Raw genomic sequence first — 25516 nt, 5'->3', positions numbered from 1 at the left:
ATGAACTTTGGCACTTCAACACCCACTTACGGGCAAGTCTGAGAAGCTGAGTGGGATGTGTGGCACAGCACAGTGCCTGGTGGCATAAATGGCAGCCTGGAATTCATGGCTCCACCTGAGGCATTAATACCATTGTTCTTGTAGCTATTTCAGCCCTGCTTCCTGGAGTACAGTGGTCACTCTAGTGATTATGTCTTGTAGTTTTTTTTCTCTCTTTTCACCTGTCACTGGTTCCTACTAATATGTAAAAGGAGAAAAATCTGCTGTACCTGCACTGTATCCCTCACAAACCTCTCTTTCTTTTTTTCCATGCTAACTCTTCCACCCCCCGCCCCACCCCCGCATGCCTCCTCATACCTATGCAATAATGCAGTCTGTAGTAACCCACAAGTAAAAAACAGTCTTGAACCATGAAGCACATAAAATTCAAGTTGGGAATAATGCTGATTATTAGAATATAGAAATATTAATTTTCCCAGAAACAAAGTGCTGTACTGCTCAGTTTGTCAGGCATGTAAGAGAGACGCTGTCAAACCAGCCAGCAATCACTGGCAATCCCAGACATCTGTGAGGAAGAAGTGTGTGCATGTGGGTGGGGATGGACAAAGTGGGAAGAAAACAAGTCCCACATTTATTCATTTATTTGTTTATTCAGGGGAAAGTTTCCTGCTGTCTTAGCTCCCCCTTCTGGAGGAATTGGGCTCTGTCAGGTTCCTGTTGACTGACAAGAACCTGTACACAACCCAAATTTCCAAAGACAAAGCTTTTGTTGATTATAATATCATGCCTTTTAAAAAGGGATTTCCTGAAGCCTGCATCCTTCTGGGAAATGTGTCTGCTTGATAATTTGCAGGAATGTAGCTGGAAAGAGATAAAAGGCTTGGAGGAGCGGAAGGTTAGAGAAGAGCAAGGGGGAGAAGCATGGCAAACGACGTCTTTACGCCCATTGTTGCAAGATATACCACTCTCTAAACTTTCTCCTGCCTCCACCAAGGCAGATCCAAATCCATTTCACTTGCCTCCAGCAGGCTGCCTGATCTGAGCTTTTGAGAATAATTATAAGTGCAAATTGAGAGGCAAAACCAGAAACATCCTGATCAGAGCAGAAAAGAACAAGAGGGAAGAGCTCATTTGTGTACATTTGCTGAATCATTTTGCTAAAAGTATTGCAAAGGCAATAATGTCTTTCTCTGCCAAAATCTGTCCACATAGCCTTCAGAGTGTCTGTAACAGTGCACAGAGACACTTTAAGGTTTCCTTCCAGTATTAATTACTGATCATTATCCTGACATCAATATTCACTTTAGAAGAGGGCACCAAGGATGGTTTCTTCTCTTCCTCTTCACCTCTTTTTCTGCCCCCTTACCTCTTCTTCTTACATAATACACGCCCATAACTATGAAGCAGCCACCGCAGCAAGCACACAAAAGGCTTCCTGTAAAAGCATTTTGGTTCCTTTGGGTCATTTTCTCTGTGTCTTTGATGCAGAAATTATACCCTCATATTAAATTTTGAACACAAAGTTCAAACCCAAGTAACTCATAGAGAAACATATACAGTAAACCATCACCTAAGGCTCCTAATCTGTTAAAAGCAGGATGATAATTCATGTGTAGATGTGAACTCTACTTATATGGAAAAAAATGGATTTGTCAGGTATTATTCCATAATTATTTTTGTTACTAGATGATAGAAATAGAGGGGCATTTTTCTCAAGCACTAGGAACTCTGTACTAGGTTTCAGAGGGATGGAATTAGATTTGTTTTCTGGTTGTCATTCAATTCCAGATATAATAGCCTTGTACTTATTCTATATTATAATCATGTAGAGTAAGATTATGACTTGATTATGACCTTGGTCTGCAGTAAAGCCAAGAAAATTTATGCCAAGTGGTTTTGTGCTAAATGAGAGTCACTGACTGGTAGTAGTGGAAAGAGTAGATATGACCATTTGGTTTTGGTTTTGCCTGCCTTTCAGTTTATGTTGCATGGCACTCAGGTTCAAATAAATGGATGAACTGCTAGGAAAAGTGGTGCTGAGTGGTTAGAATATCAGAAAAAAACTTGAATTCCTAGGACCTATTTTTGATTATTTTCAGGATTACTTGAAGGAAAGAATAGCCAAGTGTTGTTAATTTTATTCCCTTTAAAAAATTAATAGCCTTTATATAAAACATGGGAAGACTAATGAAGACAGACAACCTGGCTTCAGGAGCACAACAAAACTCCTGTGCTTATAACATGCTGCAAGTGTTCATATGCGGGCTGTGCTCCATATGCTGTCATCTCCTCCCTTCATTCTCTGTTATCTCCCCTGAGCATTAATAAGTTCTCAGGCAGCCACAGGGACCTTGACTGCTACACCTGGGACTGCATGTTTGGAAGACTGCAGCATGAAAGGTGGGGAGGATGGCTCTGAGGGCAGCTTTGGAGCTTCTTCAGACACCATAGACACAGACACTGAGGCAATACTGGTCAGTGAGGTAGGAAAGAGTTCTATAAGCAAGCTGCTAGTGTGGTGTTAGTTGTTTTTTTCCCTAGATACCACAAATTTATGATTGAGTAGCATTTTCAGTAATATATTAATTATTGAAACATATTTGTTTACTGAAGCTGAATTATTTCATGGCTATGGACAGCAGGGTGACTAAAGCTTTAAGCTGTGTGCATGATTCTGTCCACTGAAGGGGAGACTAATAAGAACTTCAGCTTCCCAACTTACAGGCAGATGTTTCAGCCTTTAAATACCCTCAAAATATTTTAAAGGAGCTGTTCAGTTCCAATGTTGAACAAAAGCAAATTTGAAATTTTTATCCAGCACACAAAGCCAGAATTGTTCTTCTCCAGCTAGCATTAGTCATGCCAAAAAGGAATTTAAATAAGGCAGGTTTGAAAAAAGACAGTGAGATAAAAATGTTGATCAAAACCTCCTCTTTAGATATGAAAGGGAACATTTCCATTGATGTCAGGAACTCAGGCCACTAAGCCAAATTTTTGGACATGGCCACCTAAAATATGTGCATATGTTCTCATGTATTTCAATATGCTTTTCTCAACTTTATTATACCATTCCTTAAATCCTAATGGGATTTAATATCCTGGCTGCAGTAAGACAGGAAATGTCCTAGACACTTGGAAGACGTGGCTTGTGCTCCAAGGAGGATTTAGTGAGAAATAATAGAAATCAAGTGTACAGGGCAAGGTGGTGATGGGCAGATGTGTTATTATTGAGGCATTTGCTTGTTGATTTTTTTAATTTTAAGTTAATTGCAACAGATTCCCTTACCCTCATCCTCTCTTCCTAGACTGGTTCTTAGAACTTTCCAGCTTCACAATAGGCAAAGTCACTGCTATCTATAGTTTATGAGTCAATTCCCAAGTTTTACAATCATGAAAGCTAAGGAGTGCCCTTAATTCCCCCACTTCCAAAATTCTACTTCTGCAAATGATCAGTTCATTCGCAGAGAGACTCAGTTCAGTTCTTGTACGAATATTGAAAACAGAGATCTTGCTTTAGGAAGCCAACATGGCAGGGGTGGGGAGAAATCTCAATTACTCTATCTGCCTTCAGTTTTGGCAATTTGCTAAAGAACAAACTGTTTCAGCTTTTCCAGCCTTCTGGAATTTGCAGAAGATGCTTTTCCTTCTCAGAATTTCTTTTTTAAATCAAGCAGGTTGTTCAACTCTTCAATCTTTTTAATGTCTTTTTGGGTAGAGATTTCTAACACAGGGACACAACTGACTTTTGCATTAGGATCCCTGAGATTTGCTGAAAAATACTGCAACTCTGACCACTACCATGAGTTGTTATGAAACAGTTGTAAAAGACTACTGAGGTAAAGCTTTTCCCCCAAAAATTATTTAAGCACATTCAGTTGCATCCTTGCTTCCTCAGTCCTTCCCTCTGTCACACCACAGTCAACCCTGAAGTCATAAATATCTAATTAGATATATCCTTGTGCTCTAGCTTAATACAATCAACAGTAGTTACCAATGCATATTTTCTGTACTGAGTTTTATACTATCAGTTTATTAAGGACTTATAGCTAGAGATTAGGATACTGGCTTTAATAAAAGGAGTCCCTTTCTCACCATCATAAGGGGAGAAAACTGAAGGAAAGTTTTAACAGATTTCTAAGGGCAAAATTCATGTAACAATAAAAAGGAGATAAACTCTAGAGTGCCAGCTTCCTACCTGCTGATATGCTTAAGTGACTGTCCAGTCAAAGCTCTTTTACGTGTAATATCTAATGAGAAGTGCTGTGTGTTTGACCCAATTTGCTAGAATCATTACTGAAATCTTTTATTCAGGCGCCACATTTACCTAGGCGAGAGATACTCTGGGCAGAGTCCTAGAATGAGGTGAATGCATAAATCAGTTTTAATATGACATTCCCTCCTTAGGAGATTCCCAGCAAACCAGGAGCTGCAGCTGCCTGTGGCTGCATCTCCTCAGCTGGGCTTTCTATCACACCCGGGAGTCAAATAAAACCTAATCAGCAATCGGACTTACTATTGAAAGAGAGCTCAGTGCAGGGTATTGGCCCTGTTAGGAGGTACAGACTGTCTCTCTCTCATGATGGAAGGGGAGTGAGAACCACTATTATTACTCTGTGTGGTCCCAAGCATCCCAGAGGAGGCTCTGCATGTCCTTTCTTATTTTAAAAAGACAGTGTCATGATGGATCAGAGCAGTATGATCTAGATGGGAGCCAGACCATATTAGAGGCAGAAAAACTGTCACACTTAGGCTCATGTTAGAATGTAATCCTGTTAGGGTTTCTCTACAGTATCACGTCATCTTACATAATTGAAAAGAAACCACTCAACTGAAATATGCCTGTGAGACAGAAAACCTTGAACAGTGGGATAGCTAATCTTACTGTTTCTAGAAAAGGACAACACACAGTGTAGGCTGCATTACATGTACATTTACCATTTGAATTCATAATGATAAGCTACAGGACTCTTCAGGGTCTCACTTTTTATCTGCAACTGTTCTAGCCTTGAGGCTGTTACCTGATGATGCTACAAATGAATATAGTAATCTACAAGTGCAAAGTTGCAGGGTTATAACAGTTTGACTCCTAAAGAGACTTTCTACACTGTCAGTCTATGGAGTTCCCAAAAGCAGCATTTGGGACATGTTATAAACTGCACAGCTGTAGCAGAAGATCAAGCTTTCACGTGCTTCTGAATTACCTGGATGGTGTTTAAACTGCTTAAATAAAGGAAAAAAGATTTTTAAACATGATTTCTGTTCACTGAAATTCTATTTTCCTGAAATACCAGCCAATGAGTTTTGATCTGGGTAAACAAAATCTGGAAAAATACTATGCTTATGTAACTGCAATTCAAGACCCTGAGATCTACACATGCTTGGTACTTGCCAAGGTTTATATCCTTCATTATGTTCAAGTATGTAAAATGCAGAATTTTTTTTCAGTCATTGGAAACAACACATAACAAGACAAGACAACTTCATACAGTACAGTATCTTTTTTTGCATGCTTTAGGGAGTTGAATTGTTTAGCTATAGATCTGAATAATAAATAGTAGCTGGGAATGTAAAAGTTTAAAAGTACACTTAAAATCTCAAAATATACATTAAAGAACTCATCTATACTAAAGCTAACAAATTTGTTTATGTAGCCATTCACAGACAACTGTGTAGCAGAATTAAAAGAAGTATCCAACCTTTATGGTTTCAAAGAAAGTGCTTTCCTGCAAAACTGCTGTAGTTTGAGCTGATATCCTAAAACAATAACTTAGCAGATGTGAGCCTGTTTCATTTAGTGGAAAGCTATTTCTGAAGTCTGTTGACAGCACAGTTCACATCAGAAACAATATCAAGATGATAGTTTTAGCAAATGCATGCCTTACAGCAGGGTATCTTGTATTTGTGGATTACCATACTTATTTAAAAGACTCTTCTCGTAAGTAGCTAATTAATTCACTGTAGTGAGGTGCACTAATCTGGCAGTGTGCATTAAGTTGGAGAATATACATAATGGCATTACAGAAATAGTAGCAGAACATTCCAGAGTCTGGTAGGAAATGAAAAAAAACATAGAGTGTGATTAAATAATACGGCCCAGAGTCTACTCTGTCAGGCATCAGTGAATAGCATTTATTGAAGTCAGTGGTTCTGCAAACGAAAAAAAAAATACCTGAGCAAAAATTTCCAGTTAAATGGTTTAGTTTTAGGTTTCTAAAATGTTTTAGTTTTAGGATTTGAAACAGACTGTGAGAGGACAAAGACTGGAGGTATAATATGCAAAAACGAGTGACAGATCTAGCTTTCACTGAAGTCACTGAAAGTCCTTCAATCACTGCAATGACTTTGCATCACATCTGTTTCAAGACTATTTAACAGTAATATTAAGCTAATGTTTAATATTAATGCCTTTTTTTCCAGAAAGCCATAAAGAGCACAGCCTTAGAATAGTCTTCCAATGGGCTTGATCTTCCCTATTCAACATTTCATGCTATTCAGCTTTTTCTTTTCTCTTTTCTTTTACAGGCAGGCCAGATCTGGCAGATAGCTGATATGAGGACTTTGCTGACTTCAGAAAGCTGAGTGTAACAAACACCAACAGACTTCAGTGAAAGGAAATATTATCCCTCCAAGAAACTCATACACAGACGACTTTTGGTAGCTTTAAATTAACCTGTTGCTCACCTGCAAAGACACAGCTATTGTTTCTTTCAGCACACATGGAGGAAGGCAACAAACTTTGTAACCCTGGCTAATAAGACTGTGGCTTTCTCATCAAAAGTAGGAGGTAGGCCAATTACAAGAGGATTATTTTATACTTAGCCTCCAGGACTTTAACTCTGGCCTGAACACTGGACATAAATAGAAGCCAATTTTAATGACCTGAGATTTTGCTACCTGTGCTTTATTATTGTTATCAGTTCTTTAACACTTTGGTACTTTATTTCTTTAAATTAGAAATGGGTTCGTGGACTAGAATGTGGCCCACAGATTGGGCTGTTCTCATGAAATCATGGCTTATCTTCTCCCTGGGGCTCTACATGCAGGTCTCCAAAACTTTGGCCTGCCCAAAAGTGTGCCGCTGTGACCGAAACTTTGTCTACTGTAATGAGCGAAGCTTGACCTCAGTGCCTCTTGGGATACCAGAGGGTGTAACCGTCCTCTACCTCCATAATAACCAAATTAACAATGCTGGATTTCCTGCAGAGTTGCACAATGTCCAGTCTGTGCACACAGTCTACCTGTATGGTAACCAATTGGATGAATTCCCCATGAACCTGCCCAAGAATGTCAGGGTTCTCCACCTGCAGGAAAATAACATTCAAACCATTTCTCGGGCTGCCCTTGCTCAGCTTTTGAAGCTGGAAGAGCTGCACCTGGATGACAACTCCATCTCCACTGTTGGTGTTGAGGATGGGGCGTTCCGGGAAGCCATCAGCCTCAAGCTTCTGTTCTTGTCCAAGAATCACTTAAGCAGCGTACCAGTAGGCCTTCCAGTGGACTTACAAGAACTTCGAGTAGACGAAAACCGAATTGCTGTCATTTCAGACCTGGCCTTCCAGAATCTTACAAGTCTGGAGCGTCTGATTGTGGATGGCAATCTCCTTACTAATAAAGGCATAGCTGAAGGCACCTTCAGCCACCTCTCCAAGCTCAAGGAATTCTCAATAGTTCGGAATTCACTGACCTACCCTCCTCCTGATCTTCCAGGTACACATCTGCTAAGGCTCTACTTGCAGGACAACCAGATAACCCATATACCACTTACAGCCTTTTCAAACCTCCACAAGCTGGAGCGTCTTGATATTTCCAACAATCAGCTTCGGATGTTGGTAAAGGGGGTATTTGATAATCTCCACAACCTGAGGCAACTCACTGTAAGGAATAATCCCTGGTTGTGTGACTGCAGTATTAAGTGGGTCACTGAATGGCTCAAATTTATTCCCGCTTCCATCAATGTACGGGGTTTTATGTGCCAGGGACCAGAGCAGGTCCGAGGTATGGCAGTCAGGGAGCTCAATATGAATATGTTGTCATGCCCCACCACCACCCCTGGTCTGCCACTTATCATCACCCCAGTCCCAGCTACAGCCATGCCAACTACATTAGTTCCCACCTCATCAGTTCCTCCCCCAAGTAGCAAATATAATCCTCTCACTCCCACCATAGCCACACTCCCCACTGTGCCTGACAGGGAGGACAGAGAAAGGGTGACACCTCCTATAACCGAACGGATTCAACTCTCCATCCATTTTGTGAATGACACATGCATCCAAGTTAACTGGATGTCTCTTTTTACCGTGATGGCATATAAACTCACGTGGGTTAAAATGGGCCATAGTCTGGTAGGAGGAATTGTTCAGGAACGAATAGTTAGTGGTGAGAAGCAACACTTAAGCTTGGTAAATCTGGAGCCCAAATCCACCTATCGGATTTGTTTGGTTCCACTGGATACTTACAACAATTACCGAACTGGAGAAGACACTGTCTGTTCAGAAGCCACAACCAAGGCTTCCTTTTTGAGCAATGGCAGCAACATCCCCTCCAGCCATGAGCAGACGACTTCTCAGAACCTGGGCTCCCCATTTCTGTTGGCAGGGTTGATTGGAGGTGCAGTGATATTTGTCCTTGTGGTCCTGCTCAGCATTTTTTGCTGGCACATGCACAAAAAAGGGCGTTACACCTCCCAGAAGTGGAAATATAACCGGGGCCGTCGGAAAGATGACTACTGCGAGGCAGGGACCAAGAAGGACAACTCCATCCTGGAGATGACGGAAACCAGCTTCCAGATTGTCTCCTTAAATAATGATCAGCTCCTTAAAGGAGATTTCAGACTGCAGCCCATTTATACCCCAAACGGGGGCATTAACTACACAGACTGCCACATCCCCAACAACATGCGATACTGCAACAGCAATGTCTCAGACCTGGAGCACTGTCATACGTGATAGTGAGGGGAGATGGGGGCGTCTAAGACAAAGAGAAAAAACTCTGGAAAAAATACCCCCCCCCAACAACAATGAAAAAATTACATTTGATAAATGTTACACAGATGCATTTATGCATTTGAATACTCTGTAATTTATACGGTGTACTATATAATGGGATTTAAAAAAAGTGCTATCTTTTCTATTTCAAGTTAATTGCAAATGGTTTTGTAACTCTTTGCTTTTTAAATCTTTAAAAAATATTGCTAAGTACTGTACAGGGTTGTACAATAAGAACCCAATGTCATGGCAAAGGAAAGAATAACTCATTCTTCAAACATTAACCACTTTGCTGTCGAAGCTGTCTGAGGGATGTTAAGTTTCTAGGTGTCCTGTAGTACCGGAAAATAAGTGCATATTAAAACAGGGTCACTTAGGAATGGACAAAAGCAATTCAGATAAAATGGGTACAACCCTTCTGACTTGAACCCGGCAGCAGTTGTTGAGCTTCAAACAATTGGAAATACTTCCATTCCCCTTTGTCAGTTCTGCATTTCCTACCTCCAACCGAAAGCTGGAGTTCTGAGTGCTACCAAAAAGGCTACTTTCTTGTTTGATTAGTTTTCTCCCAATATACTTGGAATAGGAAAGGTAGACAGAGCTCAGTGTCAAACTCAAAGTGACCTTGATTCCTATTTGCAAAAGCTACTCTGAAAATGTCCCCCAATACTGTATACTTTTATGATAGAAACTGTTCCTGCTTTTCATTATGATTAAGAAGCTTTAGGCATTCTCTGACCCTGCTCAGTGGGTGATGAAGGTTATCAGTATGTAACAGATATCTGTCATTAAGTTGCACCTCTCTTTAATAGAGCAGCATTTGTTGACACAGCATGTTCAGGTAAAGCCTGAATGAGGGAAATTCTGAGTGCTCCCAGCTCTGCAGTATTCATGTAGAATTTGGAATCTAAAAGTGTAAATTGCTGAAAACATGATGCAAAATATGATGCCAATGGAAAGATTGCTATTGACTTCTATGGTTCAAGCCCTATTTGATTTAGGGGTCTGAGTTATGTTCAGTATGGAGAAGTAGGAAAAAAAAGACAAACGGAGAAAACAAATAAGAAAGATCTTTTAAAAATTTATTTATTATTGGAAAGGCCTTCAGGCCTATTATGAACTGAAATATGTTCAGCAGGGAAAATCATGTATTAATCCTGGTAGGTTCCCCCCCCCCCCCCCCCCCCCCCCCCCCCCCATTCAAGTATACAGAGACAGACATTAACTAAGCGTTTGATTAACTGAGGAATTTTGAGAACACAAGTACACACTGTCCCTCTGAATTACTCTTCTTTTATCTTAAGCTTTTGGAAGTTTTCCACAATGATCTGTGCTTTATAAGCAGTAGGTGGGCTTAGAATTTGCTTTTTTATTCCCTCAAATTCTTTAGCTGGAATACCTTCTGAGTCCTTGAGCTTTACAGGCACTATGCGAAACATCATGGTTGTATTAAAACCATGATGCTGGTCTCAAAATTATACAATGTTCCAGCCACTCCATTGACTCTGTGACTGCCAAGAGCTCTGGATTTCTTGCCAGTTCAGTGTTGGAATCTAATTGTTCCTTTCTTTCCATTTGTTTGTTTTTTAATGTGGCTCACTTTCTCCTGAGCTTGAGGACAAGCAAAAGTTCACAACAAAGAGAAAAAAAAGAGAGAGACAAAACTTTCCTGAGGGAGTAGGGAACCAAAGAGAAAACTTTTTACAGTGACCCACTAGGGACAAGGAGAAGTTGTTAGAAGTGGATTGGAAGTAAAGGCTGAAGCACTTTCACTGTGGAATGCTTAGACTTTTCACTTTCTGAGGCTGCTTATGTTGGGAGAGAGGGTTTTAATCCTTTCCTTTGCTTATTTCACTCAAGTAATTCTTGAAACCCAGCAGTCTATGATTGTGCAGTTTCTGAAGTTCAAATCACGTGATAACACTCATTTTCTGCAATGGCAAAATCAATCCGGTTATGATTGATGGCAAAGTACAATCATTGTATAAGGAACTGCATCCTCCCCCCAACATCTTTTATAATCACATTTTGAAATTCCACCCTATATTCTGTATATTTGCTATTTTCTCCAGCTATAACAGGTATTTTAGGCAACCTGTGTGGCTACTGTAATAGTAAAGTCACTGAAATTTTGCTGAATAAAAGGCTGCCGTATGATTTCAAATGGTGTAATACTAGGTAGAAACGTCTATGCAAAGTGTTTTTTTCTGTGATCTATTTACTGAAGATTATGATGAGAAGGTTGATACTTTTGTTCTGTTTGTTTAATATGTTTTAGGTGCCAAAGCCCACAAGACAAGCAGCAAATAGTTGTGCTTCTGCACGCTTCCATTGCATGCTGGAGTTTGTTTGAAATTAAGTAGAGCCAGAGATTCCCATTGGGTGTCAATGTAGTATTTAATTTCACTGAAATAACTAGCTGTACGTTTGATTTCAAAAGGCATCCTTTGAAAGTACGCACTTACTAGAATTTCATACTTTAATGACTGATGCTGGAGGTATCTTTGTCCTCCTTGATGAACATCTTCTGTTCTAGGCCTCAGGATACCATAGTTTCAAGAGGAGCTAGGCGCCTTATTTGTAGCAAATGACTTATTCAGGGAGTTCAGCCGTACTGCAGGTGAATGATCCACAAGCCCAAACTGATGACAACAGATGTGGTTACTGTCCTAATAGGGTGAAAACACAAGGCATTCACAAACTGTTTGTTTTGATCTCGGATGATGAAATGTATATATATCTATCTGTGAACTATCACTCACCTAGATCAAAAATCAAAATTATATTAAAGATAGCATAGTTTATGCTTCTTTTCAATATGAAGAAGAATATATATATTGGTATGGGATACTGACAAAGTTTCTTTTCTATAAATACTCTTCTGAAAAAAAGTAGCAAGCCAGTTACACCAAAATGTGTGGATAAAGCTGGGAGTATTATCTAAAAAAATTCACAGTTGTAGTCAACTGAAAGGTCATATGTTTCATTTGAAGAAAGTTTCTCCTAATTCTATTTGCTGTTCAGCTGCAAAAGAGTTAATGTATTTCAACCTACAACAGAGTTTGGGACTTTTCAAAGTGCCAGTCACACAAACAGCTGAGACTTCATTTCAAGTCACATCTAGATAAGTACATAACGGGCAATTTTCACTAGGTAAAGTATTTGGAAAAAGTCAGGAGGTAAAATGGACAATGGTCTTTTGATGATGTAAAGTTTAAGATTAGTAGCTTTTTCGCTGGGCTTTGTAAAAATGGGGTCATCTTCACTTAGTGCAAATATTAAACCACAGATACTAACTAAAGGCTATAGAGCAGACATCCTAAATGTGTGCATATACAACTCATACAAAAAGTTCACTTCCAGGTCCTGATTTGAACACCTTCATCGGACCTGGGGGCAAATGACTTGTTGACAGACAAAATCTCACCCATCTTCGATTGTATACTGCTAATAGCTGACATAAATTTACAGAAAAGATTAATGAGTGGAATAAAATAAGTCTTTAAGCGAAATTATGTTAAAGCAGTATCACAACACTGCTGTGACCAGTGCTTGGGTTCCTTCTGAAGACTTATTTACAAACCGGTCCTCGTTTTCACAGATTCTGTCACTATAACAAGTGTTCCTTGCATGTAGCTTGCCAGCAGAAACAAACACCCGATGAATGCATGGACTTTGTGTTAACAGGTTCTTATTGGAGACATTATTATTGAATTTATTCATATGAATATTTAGGGATTGGGTTACTTTGGACTGAAAGATATTAGCAGTTTTCCCGGTAAGCCAATAAAGGACTACCATGAATGTCATGTAAAACAGAAAAATTAAGTAGCATATGCTATTTGTTACTAGAGTAGTTCAACTATATTTTTCTCTCAATTATTTTCTCTTTTCATGAGAGAAAATTTCTCCCTCTGAGAAATGTATTGATTTTAATTTTGCAAGCAAAAGAAATTTATGCATATCGTATTGTTGTTATGGTTTTAAGGTCTACATAAGGCACTTTATTAATGACATTGAAGTGAAAGTTCAGTCTCAGCTTTTGACAGTGAAGTGGTTAATTCCCATTGAATTCTCCATTTATAGTACTTCTTCACCTTAAATTTAACATGAAGATATTAAAGTTTTTTCTTTAGAACATGTGAATAATGGTTTTACTCATGACTTATCTTTCCAGCTCAGTGGAAAAACAAAACAGAAATGAGTGCCAAAACCAAAAGTTCCTGGCTCTGAGCCTCATCAGATCCTGCCTGATGCTGTCTTCTAAACACAGAGATAATCCTAGGAAGCTGATGATCACTCCTTCCCTGAACTCTAGTGAACAGGGCACTTTGTATCCCAGATGATACTACAGGCAATATTGAAGCATTTGGCATTAAACTTTTGTACAGCAGAGAATGTCTTGCTCTTTAAAAGGACGCTGGCTAGTAGTCCATCTGGAAAACTAGTACAAAAGAGATTTGGCAAGCTTTTGTTATGCTGGGGCTCTGCGGAAATGTGCCTCATGAGAGCTGAATTCTGATCTTCTCAGAAACAGATAAGCTACTAAACAAATTGTTCTCTCTTGATCCTAAATATCTGAAGATGATCTTTCATAAAATTGATTTTAACTGAGACATGCACACTTGATTCTGTTCTGTGTTTGGTATACTTTCTATCTTTAACATGGAAAAATAGATGGTTTGAAGTCTGCATTATCTGTTTTCTGCAATCTGCCATGTTGCACGCATTGTTAACTTCAAAACCTCACTATACACTATATATTATCTTGTTGACATATTCAGTAAAGAGTTATTTAAAAAAATACAACAATCCTGCTGTATTTATATGAGCAAGTTAATTAAAATAAGGATGTGAATATCTGAAAGGAAAAACAGAAAAACAAAAATATCAGTCTTTTGTACTTTCATTCCTGGAAATATTTTCAAATGTTCTATTGTATGTCCACCTTCTCTTCAGATTCTAAAAGAGAAATATTTTACTGTTACTTCAATTTCTCAGATTTAGTCTTACCTTTATAAGATTATCTCATTCTGATATGCATATAGGAAAGCACTGTAAAACAAGAATCGGTTGTATTCCAGCGTTTGCAATTAATAGGTACACTCAAGCAGCTACACATGTCTATAACATATATATGTATGTAGAAGCTGTGACCCATTATATGCATAGTCATATGATAAATGCATTTAACATTCATCCTTGACAATCTTAAACCTGCCTTTTACCTATTATTATCTATTATTTAATCTGTTTCCTTGCAATGAAATGTGGGGGTTTTTTTCAAATTCTTTCTTCAAAATTGTTCTTGAATTTTCAGAATGCACAACATTCAGACATAGGCCTTAATAAATTTTTGTATATCTTATACCTAACATACATGGTAATATATACATTATATATAAAGACATGCTTTAGCTACTTAGAAATGAAAATTACCCTTTGTTGCAGTTTAACCCCAGCCAGCAATTAAGCACCACACAGCCACTTGCTCACTTCCCCCCACCCAGTGGCATGGGGGAGAGAATCAGGAAAAAAAAGTAAAACTAGTGCGTTGAGATAAAGACAGTTTAATAGGACAGAAAAGAAGAAAATAATAATAATAACAACAATAATAATGACAATAATAGTAATTAAAGAATTGGAATATACAAAACAAGTGATGTACAATGCAATTGCTCACCACTCACTGGCCGATGCCCAGTTAATTCCTGAGCAGCGACCTGCACCCCCCCAGCCAACTCCCCCCAGTTTATATACTGGGCATGATGTCACATGGTATGGAACACCCCTTTGGCCAGTTTGGGTCAGCTGCCCTGGCTGTGTCCCCTCCCAACTTCTTGTGCCCCTCCAGCCTTCTTGCTGGCTGGGCATGAGAAGCTGAAAAATCCTTGACTTAGTCTAAACACTACTTAGCAACAACTGAAAACATCAGTCTGTTATCCACATTCTTCTCATACAGAATCCAAACCACAACACTATACCAGCTACTAGAAGGAAAATTAACACTATCCTAGCCGAAACCAGGACACTTCTAGTTACATATACAAGAACTAATTTTTGGCTTTGTCAGAACCTGAAATATTGAATGTTACAAGCTCTGTCACTTCAAAGCTTAGAAATGTAATATTGCTAAGTGTCACAATTCTTCTATAAATTACCTTATTCTCTGTCTTAACCCTGTTTATCAAGTAAAGCTGCTGAGAGCTGCTTGTGCAATACATCCACATCTAGGCCCCCCTCTTAATATGCTTTCCTGAACTTGACATTTCTTCTGAGCCAGATTAGACCAGATTAGGTTCTGGTAACGAAACCTTCTTGCCTTACCATAGGAAGGTGGACAACAGAGGTAAAGTAAATGATAAACGCTTGCAATCATTTATGTATTTCTGGCAAAAATAATGGCATCATCATTTTCAATCGATAATTTTGTTTTCTCTCAAAAAAAAAGTTGTCAAACACTGACTACTTTATCAGATAATCTTTTAATAACCCAAAATTATTTATCTTACTAGAGATCAGTCTTTATATTTACTTTTTACAGTTCTAAGCTCAGTTATCTGGAGCTGTTCACACACAAGTGCATGTGTGTATAAATTCTTGGTGTTGTGTATAGAGGGTTTAGCTACAAGGAACTCCCAAAGCAAGCACATGGAGGAGTCTTTTTCATTATTGTCCAGTCAACATTTTTCAATATTTCACTTTAAAAAGAGTTCTTCTGTCTGAGAAGTGTTATGGTGCCACATGGAGAAACTATGTTTCATTAAAGTATGAAACAAATGTTTTCACTCTACTTCAAGTGCCACTGTCAGTGAAGGCTCAAACTAAAAATCACTAAAACACTTCTATTACACAGGTAGGGATTTGGTGAATTTTTAACAATAATTTACATTCCTAAAACAAATTAGTACATTCTTATGGTAAAATCCTGACCCCACTGATTTCAACTATAAATCAGAATATTTACAGGAATAATATATATGTCGGAAGAATTATTAAAAACATCCAGTATGACACAAGGTATAATAAGTCACACTATGTACCCCCAAATGAAACACATCAATGAGTAAGGCAATAGGCCTACGTATCTCTTTTGAAAAGCTAGAAGAGCAGTGAAATAGACTTTCCAGAAAATGAGGGGAGAGAGAAATATGTACTGAGAAACATTGTCTAATGTAAAGCCGCACAAGATATGGACATTTAAAGCCACAAACAGGCCACTGAGCATAGCAAGAACGTTCTTTTACACATAAACACACACATTTTCTGCTTACAACTCCGTATCCTGACTAACATATGTGACTACAAAAATGCATGTATGAACATTAAGAGTTTATAGCATAGTTACACTTTGGTGAGGACATCTCATACGAAATAAGAAGAATCTTAACTCTCTGCACTGGGTCTACTATTTGCCTTCCTCTGTGTAGAAAGGATTCATATACAGAAGGAAGTAACAAAAGTCATGCTGATTACACTATCCTGTTTTTCTAAGTGTAGAATGCCTTGAAGAATGAAGACAGTGTATAAACTATTATGGAAAATCCAACTTAAATTCACGTGTGTTTACAACTTTAACATGCTCTGTGCAAAAGCGAGAAGTCTCTGTGACAAATACTAGTCAGAGTGCTAAGCTGAACACAACCATTCTTGAAAAGAACAATTGCCAAAAAGATTCTGTTAAAATGGTGTATTTCTTGAGTGAAATCAATATTTCCACTCCTATAGACTTTGAGCAGGTGATCACACAGATAAATTAAATTCTTTGTGACGGGGATTGGAACAATGTGTCTAAAGATGGAATGCTGTAATTTTCATACTTTGAACTGCCTGTTTGTGATGAAAAAAGGCAGATTTTGTTCTGTGAAGATGAAATATAGTAATAATGATGGACAGAATATAGAGATACTCTTTACTGGCATTTTATGGACATTAAAAAGGACACACATATGCTTTATACTTATACAGTTGTGACATAATTTTAAATATCCTTGACAATTTTCAGACTCTTCAGATGAGATGCACTTCTAACACATGTACAATATTCCAAAGCATTTAAATTCTCAGAAATGACTGCAATCCCTTTCAATTAATAGAAACAAGAAAATGTAATAAAATGAGTATATACAGAAAGTGCATAGTACTTTCTCCAAGCTTTAGCTGTGGTAGAAAGAAAGAGAAAGAAAGAAAGAAAGAAAGAAAGAAAAAGAAAAGACGAGGACTGTTAAACTAGAATAGCTTTGTATTTTTATTTAGATAAGTCCTTCCAAATTTGTAACACACTCACTTGAATGCCAAGCTTTGGTTTGACTTGAAAGTCAAATGATTTAAGTCACAGTGTTGTAAGCATGACCTCATATACCTTCACAAACTGGTTTGTGCATTCACGGTTCAGGAACCAATACGTAATTCATTGCTCTCTGACTTACAATGCAAACGTTAAGGATTTTTCCCCATTAAAGAAACATGTTAAGAAAATTTAAGAGTTGGTGTGAAGTCAGTTACTGCAGTATATGTTAATGTGAACAATTTCATTTATTCAAGCAGGGCATTAGCATGTCTTTGTAAGTGAGGACTGCAGAAACAAGGCATGCACATTAACTCTATGTCATTTTCAAGAAAACCTTTCTCACCAGTTCAAGACACTACTCCTATCTGACAAAAAGCACGTATGACTTATCAAGCATATATGACTTAGAAAAATAAACAAATGGAAATCTGAGAAAGGGAAGACATTCCAAATTATTATAGTTATTCTAATAATATACAGTTGAGTACTTTAAGCAATTAAAAATATCTCATAAAATTTTTGAAGGTTTTCATATTAAAGGTCCCCAGCAAGCATATATTCTATTTTCCATTCACAAGAAATGAGTTTAGGCAGCTTTTCACTTACATTTGCATTGTAGGATAGTTTTAAAATCAATATTTCCTTTTTTTTTGCCTTATTACAGGGAGTAGCATCAGGTTCATGGTATTCTCAGATCTAATCGGTCATGATGTTCATTTGGAAGTCTGTCCATGCACTGATTTATACCTTTTTGCTTTGGTTTTTGGCTTTCCTTTTTATTATTTAACATTATGTACAGGTGGAAAATGGAGAAAATTTAAAGTAGAGCGAATTTAAATTATTTTCTGCTACAATTATAGTAATGGTAAGACTGTGTCTTCCTTTTAGCAGAAAAGAAAATTTAAGAATGCTGAGTTAGGAAAGAAATGATCTTAAAGAATTTTGCTATCAATTTTAAGTTGAATTCATTATTTTTCAACTTTTAGTTACAGTAGTCATGCTAGGAAGTTGAGCTAGGAAGACTGGATAAACTCAGCTTTGTGGTTATAGGAACTTTGTGTTTATAGGTTCAGTTTTACAGATTATTACTAGTAGCTGCACAAAGAGGAGGGGACAAATGTTTCTTCTTCCTCACTCAGGTACATCAGATTCCCTTCTGTGGTGATCAGGAAGACAGCTACTTCACAGAGATCTCCCTCAAAAAGCAAGGTGTCCAGAACACAGGGAAAATAACTGAAGTCATGGCATTTCTCTTTGCTGAATACAGAAGTTGGCAGATGCAGAGCTGGATCATTTTATGAGGGATACAGCAAATTACAGGTGCTCTGCAGCATTATATAGGAACTTCGGTTTGTACAGGACCCTACTAAAGGTACCTTCACTGAGGTGTATCCTCTTGGAGGTCTGTAACATGGAGGCACAACCCATGCCTATAAAAGCGGGGAAGGATCTGAGTTGTATTTTGTTTCATGGGCCTTTAATTACCATTTCCTTAAGTTCTGGACTTCCAGGTACACCACTATGTTCAAGAAGGAGTGTGTAACAAGGCAAGTTTGGAAGGTCACGTTTTTTATGACCCTCCTTTTATCAATGCAAATATTAGTAAGGTGCTTGCAGATGAAATTCCAAACCACAGCAGGTGTAATCATTGTGTTAGTGGTCAGATCTGACAGTCCTACTTTCAGTTTAGATGTCTGTTACTTTTCTCCATTATTCCTTTCCAATTAATTGTTTTCTTAACATTTGAAACTAAACAGTTAGTACTATTGCTTATTTGTTACAATACAAGGAAAAAGTTTCTACAAAACCATAATACCTGCAAACTGTGGTGAAGATTACCCAGCAAAACTAAGCTACAGAAATGCTGGCAGTACAGTGAACCATTTGTCATGAAGTAATGATCTTCTACGGCGATATCAATTCAGTTTATACCCAGACTATGAAAAATCCAGAGACACCAATCTCACAATTTCCTTTGTATTTGCATAATTTCTTCTACGCCACATCAACCTTCTCTAGCATGATTGGCTTAGAGGACAGATTGCTGCTTGTTGCCTCACATGATAATGTCATTTATAAGTGTTTACATTTAAGATTAAAACAAGAAAAACAAAGCTGTTTTCTGATTGCCTGCATTTTGGGGCTGCTGTAGTAGTAATTTGCTCTGTATCTGTCTACTGCACTATTTGTTTCTCGCCATTTTTACACACACACATGAACATATGCACAAGCACACTGTATTTATTTATATTATGTGTATATATATTTAGATACCCACATGTAAGCATATATATAGACATAGGCTATGTATATCAGTATGTACCAATATGGATTGGTCTAGGCTGATTCCCATACTGATCTTTTGCTCTGGATTTATGCATCATTTCAGTTCTACTTAAGCTTGTGAAAGAGAGCAAACATGTAGAATAGCATGAAATTTTTTAAAGAAAGAACTGTATTGGTGAGAGCATCTTTTCAATAATATATGTGCTTTGGCAGCCTGTGCACTAAAACTTAAATAATACAGAGAAGATTAACATAGCTCCTGGAAGTGGATACTATGCACCTTCTTTGGAATATTTTCTTTTTGGAAATATACTTTCCAAAGCACAAAGCACATCTGAGGAGTCAGTTTATAGCAGGACTGTTCTGTGTGGTTGTGAAATAAACTGTAGACAGAAGAGAATGTAGGAAAAGATAGTATGTAACTAAAACACAGTATGAACAAGAAGGGAAAAATTCTGATGTTTCTACATCACTAGCATTACAGTTGACTTTTTCTATGTAATTTTGTTCTCTGTGGCCTATTTTTCTTTCCCTGCATTTAACAGGTTTTCCTTCTCATGTGAACTGTCTTTTAACTCACTTTTCACCTTCTGCTTCATGAAGAGCCCTTTGTTATATGGGATTTTTGTGGGATGCCCCTAATGGGTGCCTCTTTCATACATGAGGGGAAGCATTTGCATGTAGCAGCGCAAACAGGCAGTGTTCATTGCCACCCATCCTCCTCAATTTATTCATCTAACTGCTCCAAAAAGATCTTGGTGACATGAGCCACACAGCTAGGGTGCTATTACAGGAAGACTTAGAAATTTGCTACGAAATAGTCTTCCAGTGTTTCATTTTAGAGGTTCTCTATTTGCAGCAAACTTGCAAAGAAATTTGCATGCAGCAACAACATTCTCTGCTGCACCAACAGTGCTGCAGCAGCACCTTCTCCTTTGTTCCCTGCCATTCCACTCGCATCTGGCTGCTGGCTTGAAATACGAAAAGCCCACAGTTTGCTTCTGTTATTCATACAAAGCTTAGGTATCCTGACTCCATAATTAAAAGACAGGAACAATCACATGTCAAATTCAAGGACTAGGAGCAGGAGCTGCAGGGCTTGGGACCATGATGGTGTGCCGGGACATGTGGTCACCTACAAGCCAAGTCCTCTGTGCTCCATACATGGCTCCAATCACCTCTGCTGCCCCTTTCTGAGACAACTCTGGTGTAAAAAGATTATTTCCTTTTAGGTCTACAAACCTATCCATGCCTTCCTGAGGTCATAAATTGTAACAAAAGTATTATTTCTCCCAAAGCGAGGAGGAAAGGATGAGACACATGTCTCCACCCATGTCTCCAAAAAAGAGCAAGTCATCTGTGGAATGATTTAAGAAGGGGCTCCCTCACTGAGTATATGCTGTTTCCTTGTGCTAACCAGGCTCCGTGCCTTGTAGTACCCTCCAGCTACTCTCCTTCTGCCAAATACGTTACCTCTGTAGTTAAAATTGCTCCTGTCCATGCTTATACTGTAGTTCTGAAGATTCAGAACCTCTATGTTTTACTGTAGTTTTTAGTTGTTAGTTTACATACTCTGTTTTTGATAGGACTCCTGCCTTACTCATTGCTCAAGAAGGAAACAAAGCAGGGCAGGGTATTTAATGCAGAGTTGTGAACCTGATATTCCCCTCTTTTAAATATCTGTCTTTGCAATTTAAAAGATATTTTACTATGGGTTTTCAGGATTTTTTTTTAACCAGTAATACTACATACATATTGCTGAATATATCTTTCATATTCAGAAATAAAAAAGCATAAGGAGTGCATATTATCCTAGAATTTGTTAGTAAACTTCATTGCTTTCCAGCTAGAGATCATCCCTGATAGTAAATTAAATGATATAAGTAATGAAGTTTCTTCCAGTTTCTGAAGTTTCTGTAAGAGACTACTCTGAACTTCAAAGCCAATGTAATATTTGGGGCAGGGGCAGAGAAAGAAATGGGGATTTGAAAGACAGAAATTGTGCCAATAGAAAATGTATTTTAAATAAATATGGGCCAAAACATAAAAATTCTGTTCAGATCTGGGGTATATAGATACAATTGTGGTAAACATAAAGATACAAAAGTTCCTTATCTGAGCAATGTTCTCTATCTGTGGGATTTATTTAGGGCTGCTGCTTATTTTAAGTGCCTGAATTAATAGACTATTGATAATTTTTTCCCTAGGTTGAGAAAAAATATTTGTTACATACATTTACTAACTATTTATTTTTTTAAATTTGAATAACTCCAATTTCTTTTTATATTTTTTTCCCCAAAGATACTAGTGTCTGCTAAGTTGCAGTGAATTTGGAAAGCTGCATGCTTCTCAGTTAAACAAAAGAAAACAACAAAAAATTTCACAGCAAACATTGCTTTACCTTGTTATAGAAGATGAATTGTTTAGAGGTAAATTTCTGCAAGCCCAAATAATCCAGCAGAGTTTGATCAAGAGACAAGATTTATCTGTGCTTCAAAGGCTGATCTTAATTTGAAATTGTAGAGAAATGCACTGTCAGATGAACACCTTCTCTGCATTGATTCTAAAAGGTGACATGTACTCATTTGGATTTAGCTTTTGACAGCTGATGAAGAATGAAGGTGAAATAACCATAGCAAATAGAAAAGTTATGAGTAAAACACTAACAGCATTACTCTGTTGAGTACAGAGTATTGTATGCCTGAAAAAACATGAATTTCCTCATGTTAGAATTTACTGCTTGCTGTAAAATACAGTTGTATTTTCTAATGAACATTACAGGCTTCAAAATTTTATTCACAGGATATTTCTCATAATTATTTAAAATTTGTGTTTCAGAAACCATCCACTTCAGAAAGGTCTTTTAGCCATGCTAAATACCAGTTCCCTGGTGTATTAACTCCTTCCAGCCCAGACAGGTCTTTGGTAATGCTCTCTTGGATTTGCTTGCAGGTTTTTTCCTTTTGTTTCTCCTGCTTGACTACCCTGGCTGGAGCAGATCATGTGGAGTATATGCCATATTTTTCTGTGAGCAGGTTTTTCTCAGGACAGCCAGGCAAGAGGGAAGAGGCAAAACAGGACAGATCTTTTCAGTCCCCTGATGGTGACTCAAGAGGAGTTTGCCCGGCAGCTCCACCTGTCCAGCTAAGGCAGAGCCCTCTGCAGGTGCTGGGAAGGGGGAGGATTACAGCAGCGTGATGGACCATCACCATGTCTGTCACCTCTCCTCGGTGTCACACTACCTGTGTGTCCAATGAATGTCTCCAACATTCAATCTAACACACGTATATTAGCAAATGGATCCCTGCTGAATGACCTGTAGTGTGTCTATGAGCCCTATGGGCAACATGAATGGCACAGAGGGGACTTAAACCTGGTTTGTGAGTTTAGCTACATATTCTCCAGTTTCTATTCACTAACTACATGCACTACATTCTTGAAAAAATGTTAGGACCATAATTAAACTGACAAAAGCCAAAGCTTTTGGAACTTATGGTGAATTCAGAGTTAATGCTAAAGGCTCCAGCTTTTACATATTATATAATAATTTTTATTCATATTTTTAATAGGAGGTCCACATCCTTTAAGAGTACTTGAATGCATTTCCTTATTAAAAAGATATTAGCAAAATATGTATTGTCTGGGAGTGTAAAAGGGCTGGAATGGTCTGTGGATCCCATTACAGACTTCTTCACAGGGAATTATTCTAACAGCTTCAACAAGTTCTGGACTGAATCCTGAATCCTGAAACATATCTTTAGCCAAAACCATGCTAAATCCACTGTCAGATTAGAATAATTTATGTGGAAGGCCACCTAGGTCAGTTATGGTTTCTTCTGTAGATCCACATAAAAATTTCTAACCCTCACAGTCATCTAGTGCATAGAAAATAGAAATTCTGACACCAAAATGCTGATGATCCTCAGTCTGCATGCCTGCTGATTCTTGCTTATAACAGGACAAATGATATGTCTTTTACTGACCTACTTGGGATAAGCACAATGTAAAAGCTAGGCATCTTTATTATTTCACCATATGCAGCTATATGAGCTCTGCTGAAAAACAGTAGATTCACCTATAGGCATCGTAGTAGGACATAAGCATCTGGTTTACCATTTTAACAAAGAGTTTTCTTTAAGCTAATATATGGACTCCACAGGATTTCAATAAAGATATACAAACTACAATGGAATTATATCTTCACAATATCCACACTTCTGCTTAAAAACATTATGGGTAAAAAGGAAACAATGATTATATGTAAAGCTAGGAGTTCATTATTAGTATAACTGAAATCTTAACAGTCTGATTAAAGAGTTAGCCAAGAGCTAACTATAACAGAAAAAGAAGAAAATAAAGAACATAAAGAAAAGGATACCACCATACCAAAAAAACCAAACCAAAAAAAACCCAAAACCAAACCTCAATAATAATACAATTTGAGTTGTATCACACATTTCCTAGCTGCCAAGCCTTTTTCTGGTGTTGTTCTTACCCTTCTACTGCCCCTCAGGATCCTGCAATCTGTTAGGGTAGCATATGGTGACTCGCTAGCACCCCAAGTCCTTCACTGGGAAGGCTATGGTTGGTTTCTTCTTCACTTTAGGATCTTCTGGGGTCATTTTTATTTGTTTGCTAATGGTCTTTTATACCTTGCTTTTTCTTCGTTGGCCTGCAAGTCCACATTACATCCAAATTTACTACATATGGTGCATTTGTGGTACCCCTAAAACCAGTTTTGTCCAGGTCTGCATTTCTTGAACTGACTGTTGATGAGCTGTTCATAGCCATGGGCTTTCCAGTGCCAGCCTGTGACACACCTCTTAGCCCATGCCTGTATTCCTCTTTACTGTATCCTGTGCCTCCTCTTCTCAAGGCCTCTGCTAACATACTGGGCCTGTAATTCTCTACCTTACATTAGAGTCACAAATATCTCATTCTATACAGAACAAGTACTTATTAGAACTATATATAAAAATATGGTTATACCATAAGAAGACAAGCCATATTAAAACCAATTAATCATGGTCATCTGGTTATGAGAGAAAAATACTGTTGCAGCTGAACCAGGTCAAAGCAAAGTTCCAGGCGGATCATGACAAGGTCAGACAAAGCAAACTTGAAAAGCCATAGTCCTGAGGCCTCATAAACTCAGTACAAATCCTGTGGTCTATTGCTGGCAATGGAAATACTGTATTACTGAGCTACAGGCTGGGAGAGATAGTACATGTGTTAAAAAGGCTGTAATAGAGTCCCTGTACATCCTTTCTAACCTAGTTTAGAGACTAGTATCTGGACTATTATAGGAAAGAATCTATTTAAGAATAAAAAGCATTATCTTAGTTCTAGGAATACTTATAAAGTGGCCTAAAGTGTGTAAAGAGATAATTAAAAATGTGGTTTAAAAAAATTGGGGTTTTAGTTTTCTACTACTACCTTTCTACAATTTAAGGTTTATGATTTAGTCTAAATAAAGCTTTCTGAAAGAGAATGTGCTGTGGAAACCCATGCCAAAGTAGGTAATAGTTTCTGCAGTGATTCAGCAACCTTAACTTAGATAGGGAAAATCTGTTTCTGAGAAATCTTTACAAGCTGTCAATTCCACTTTAGAAGACACTATCCTTCTAGGTGTGATGGTTGGCTTCTCTAATGAGATTACATTTCTCATAAGACTTTCCTAAAGTCTTATTCTTATGCTTTGGCTTATTTTTTTTCTGAACAGATTCTGAATCTTAAACTTCACCAACGTTTAAAAGAATTGATTAATTAAGTCTTGTATTGAGATATTGCCCTCTAAGTAAAAAATTTAGTGAATCATTGCTTATTCTTAAGAGGGTAGGTATTCCAGATCACTCAATATTTCTCTAAGAAGCATAGTTTCATGTGGTTGTATTTTATATGTCAATTCCTCACTCATGTAAAGGCACAAGGATCTGAAATCCAGCTGAAAGTCAAA

General features: G+C 37.8%; 1 protein-coding gene across 4 annotated transcripts in view; it reads left to right on the top strand.

The window, feature by feature from the left end:
* Positions 1–17462, top strand: part of FLRT2 (fibronectin leucine rich transmembrane protein 2) — a 67574-nt gene extending 50112 nt beyond the window's left edge. For 3 of the 4 annotated variants that reach the window (XM_030035612.2, XM_030035603.2, XM_030035627.2), the window contains exon 2: positions 6523–17462. In XM_030035612.2, coding sequence (XP_029891472.1) covers positions 6957–8945 — 1989 coding nt within the window. In that variant the 5' untranslated portion in view covers positions 6523–6956 and the 3' untranslated portion in view covers positions 8946–17462. Of the gene's footprint in view, positions 1–2461; positions 2484–6522 lie in introns of those variants that run through there. The other variant, XM_030035632.2, reaches the window with a different exon arrangement.
* Positions 17463–25516: the final 8054 nt, after the last annotated feature.

The sequence above is a fragment of the Aquila chrysaetos genome, chromosome 2, assembly GCF_900496995.4.
Source record: "Aquila chrysaetos chrysaetos chromosome 2, bAquChr1.4, whole genome shotgun sequence".
NCBI lineage: Eukaryota > Metazoa > Chordata > Aves > Accipitriformes > Accipitridae > Aquila > Aquila chrysaetos.
Note: the sequence above shows the minus strand (reverse complement) of the source record. Positions and strands in the feature narration are given on the sequence as shown.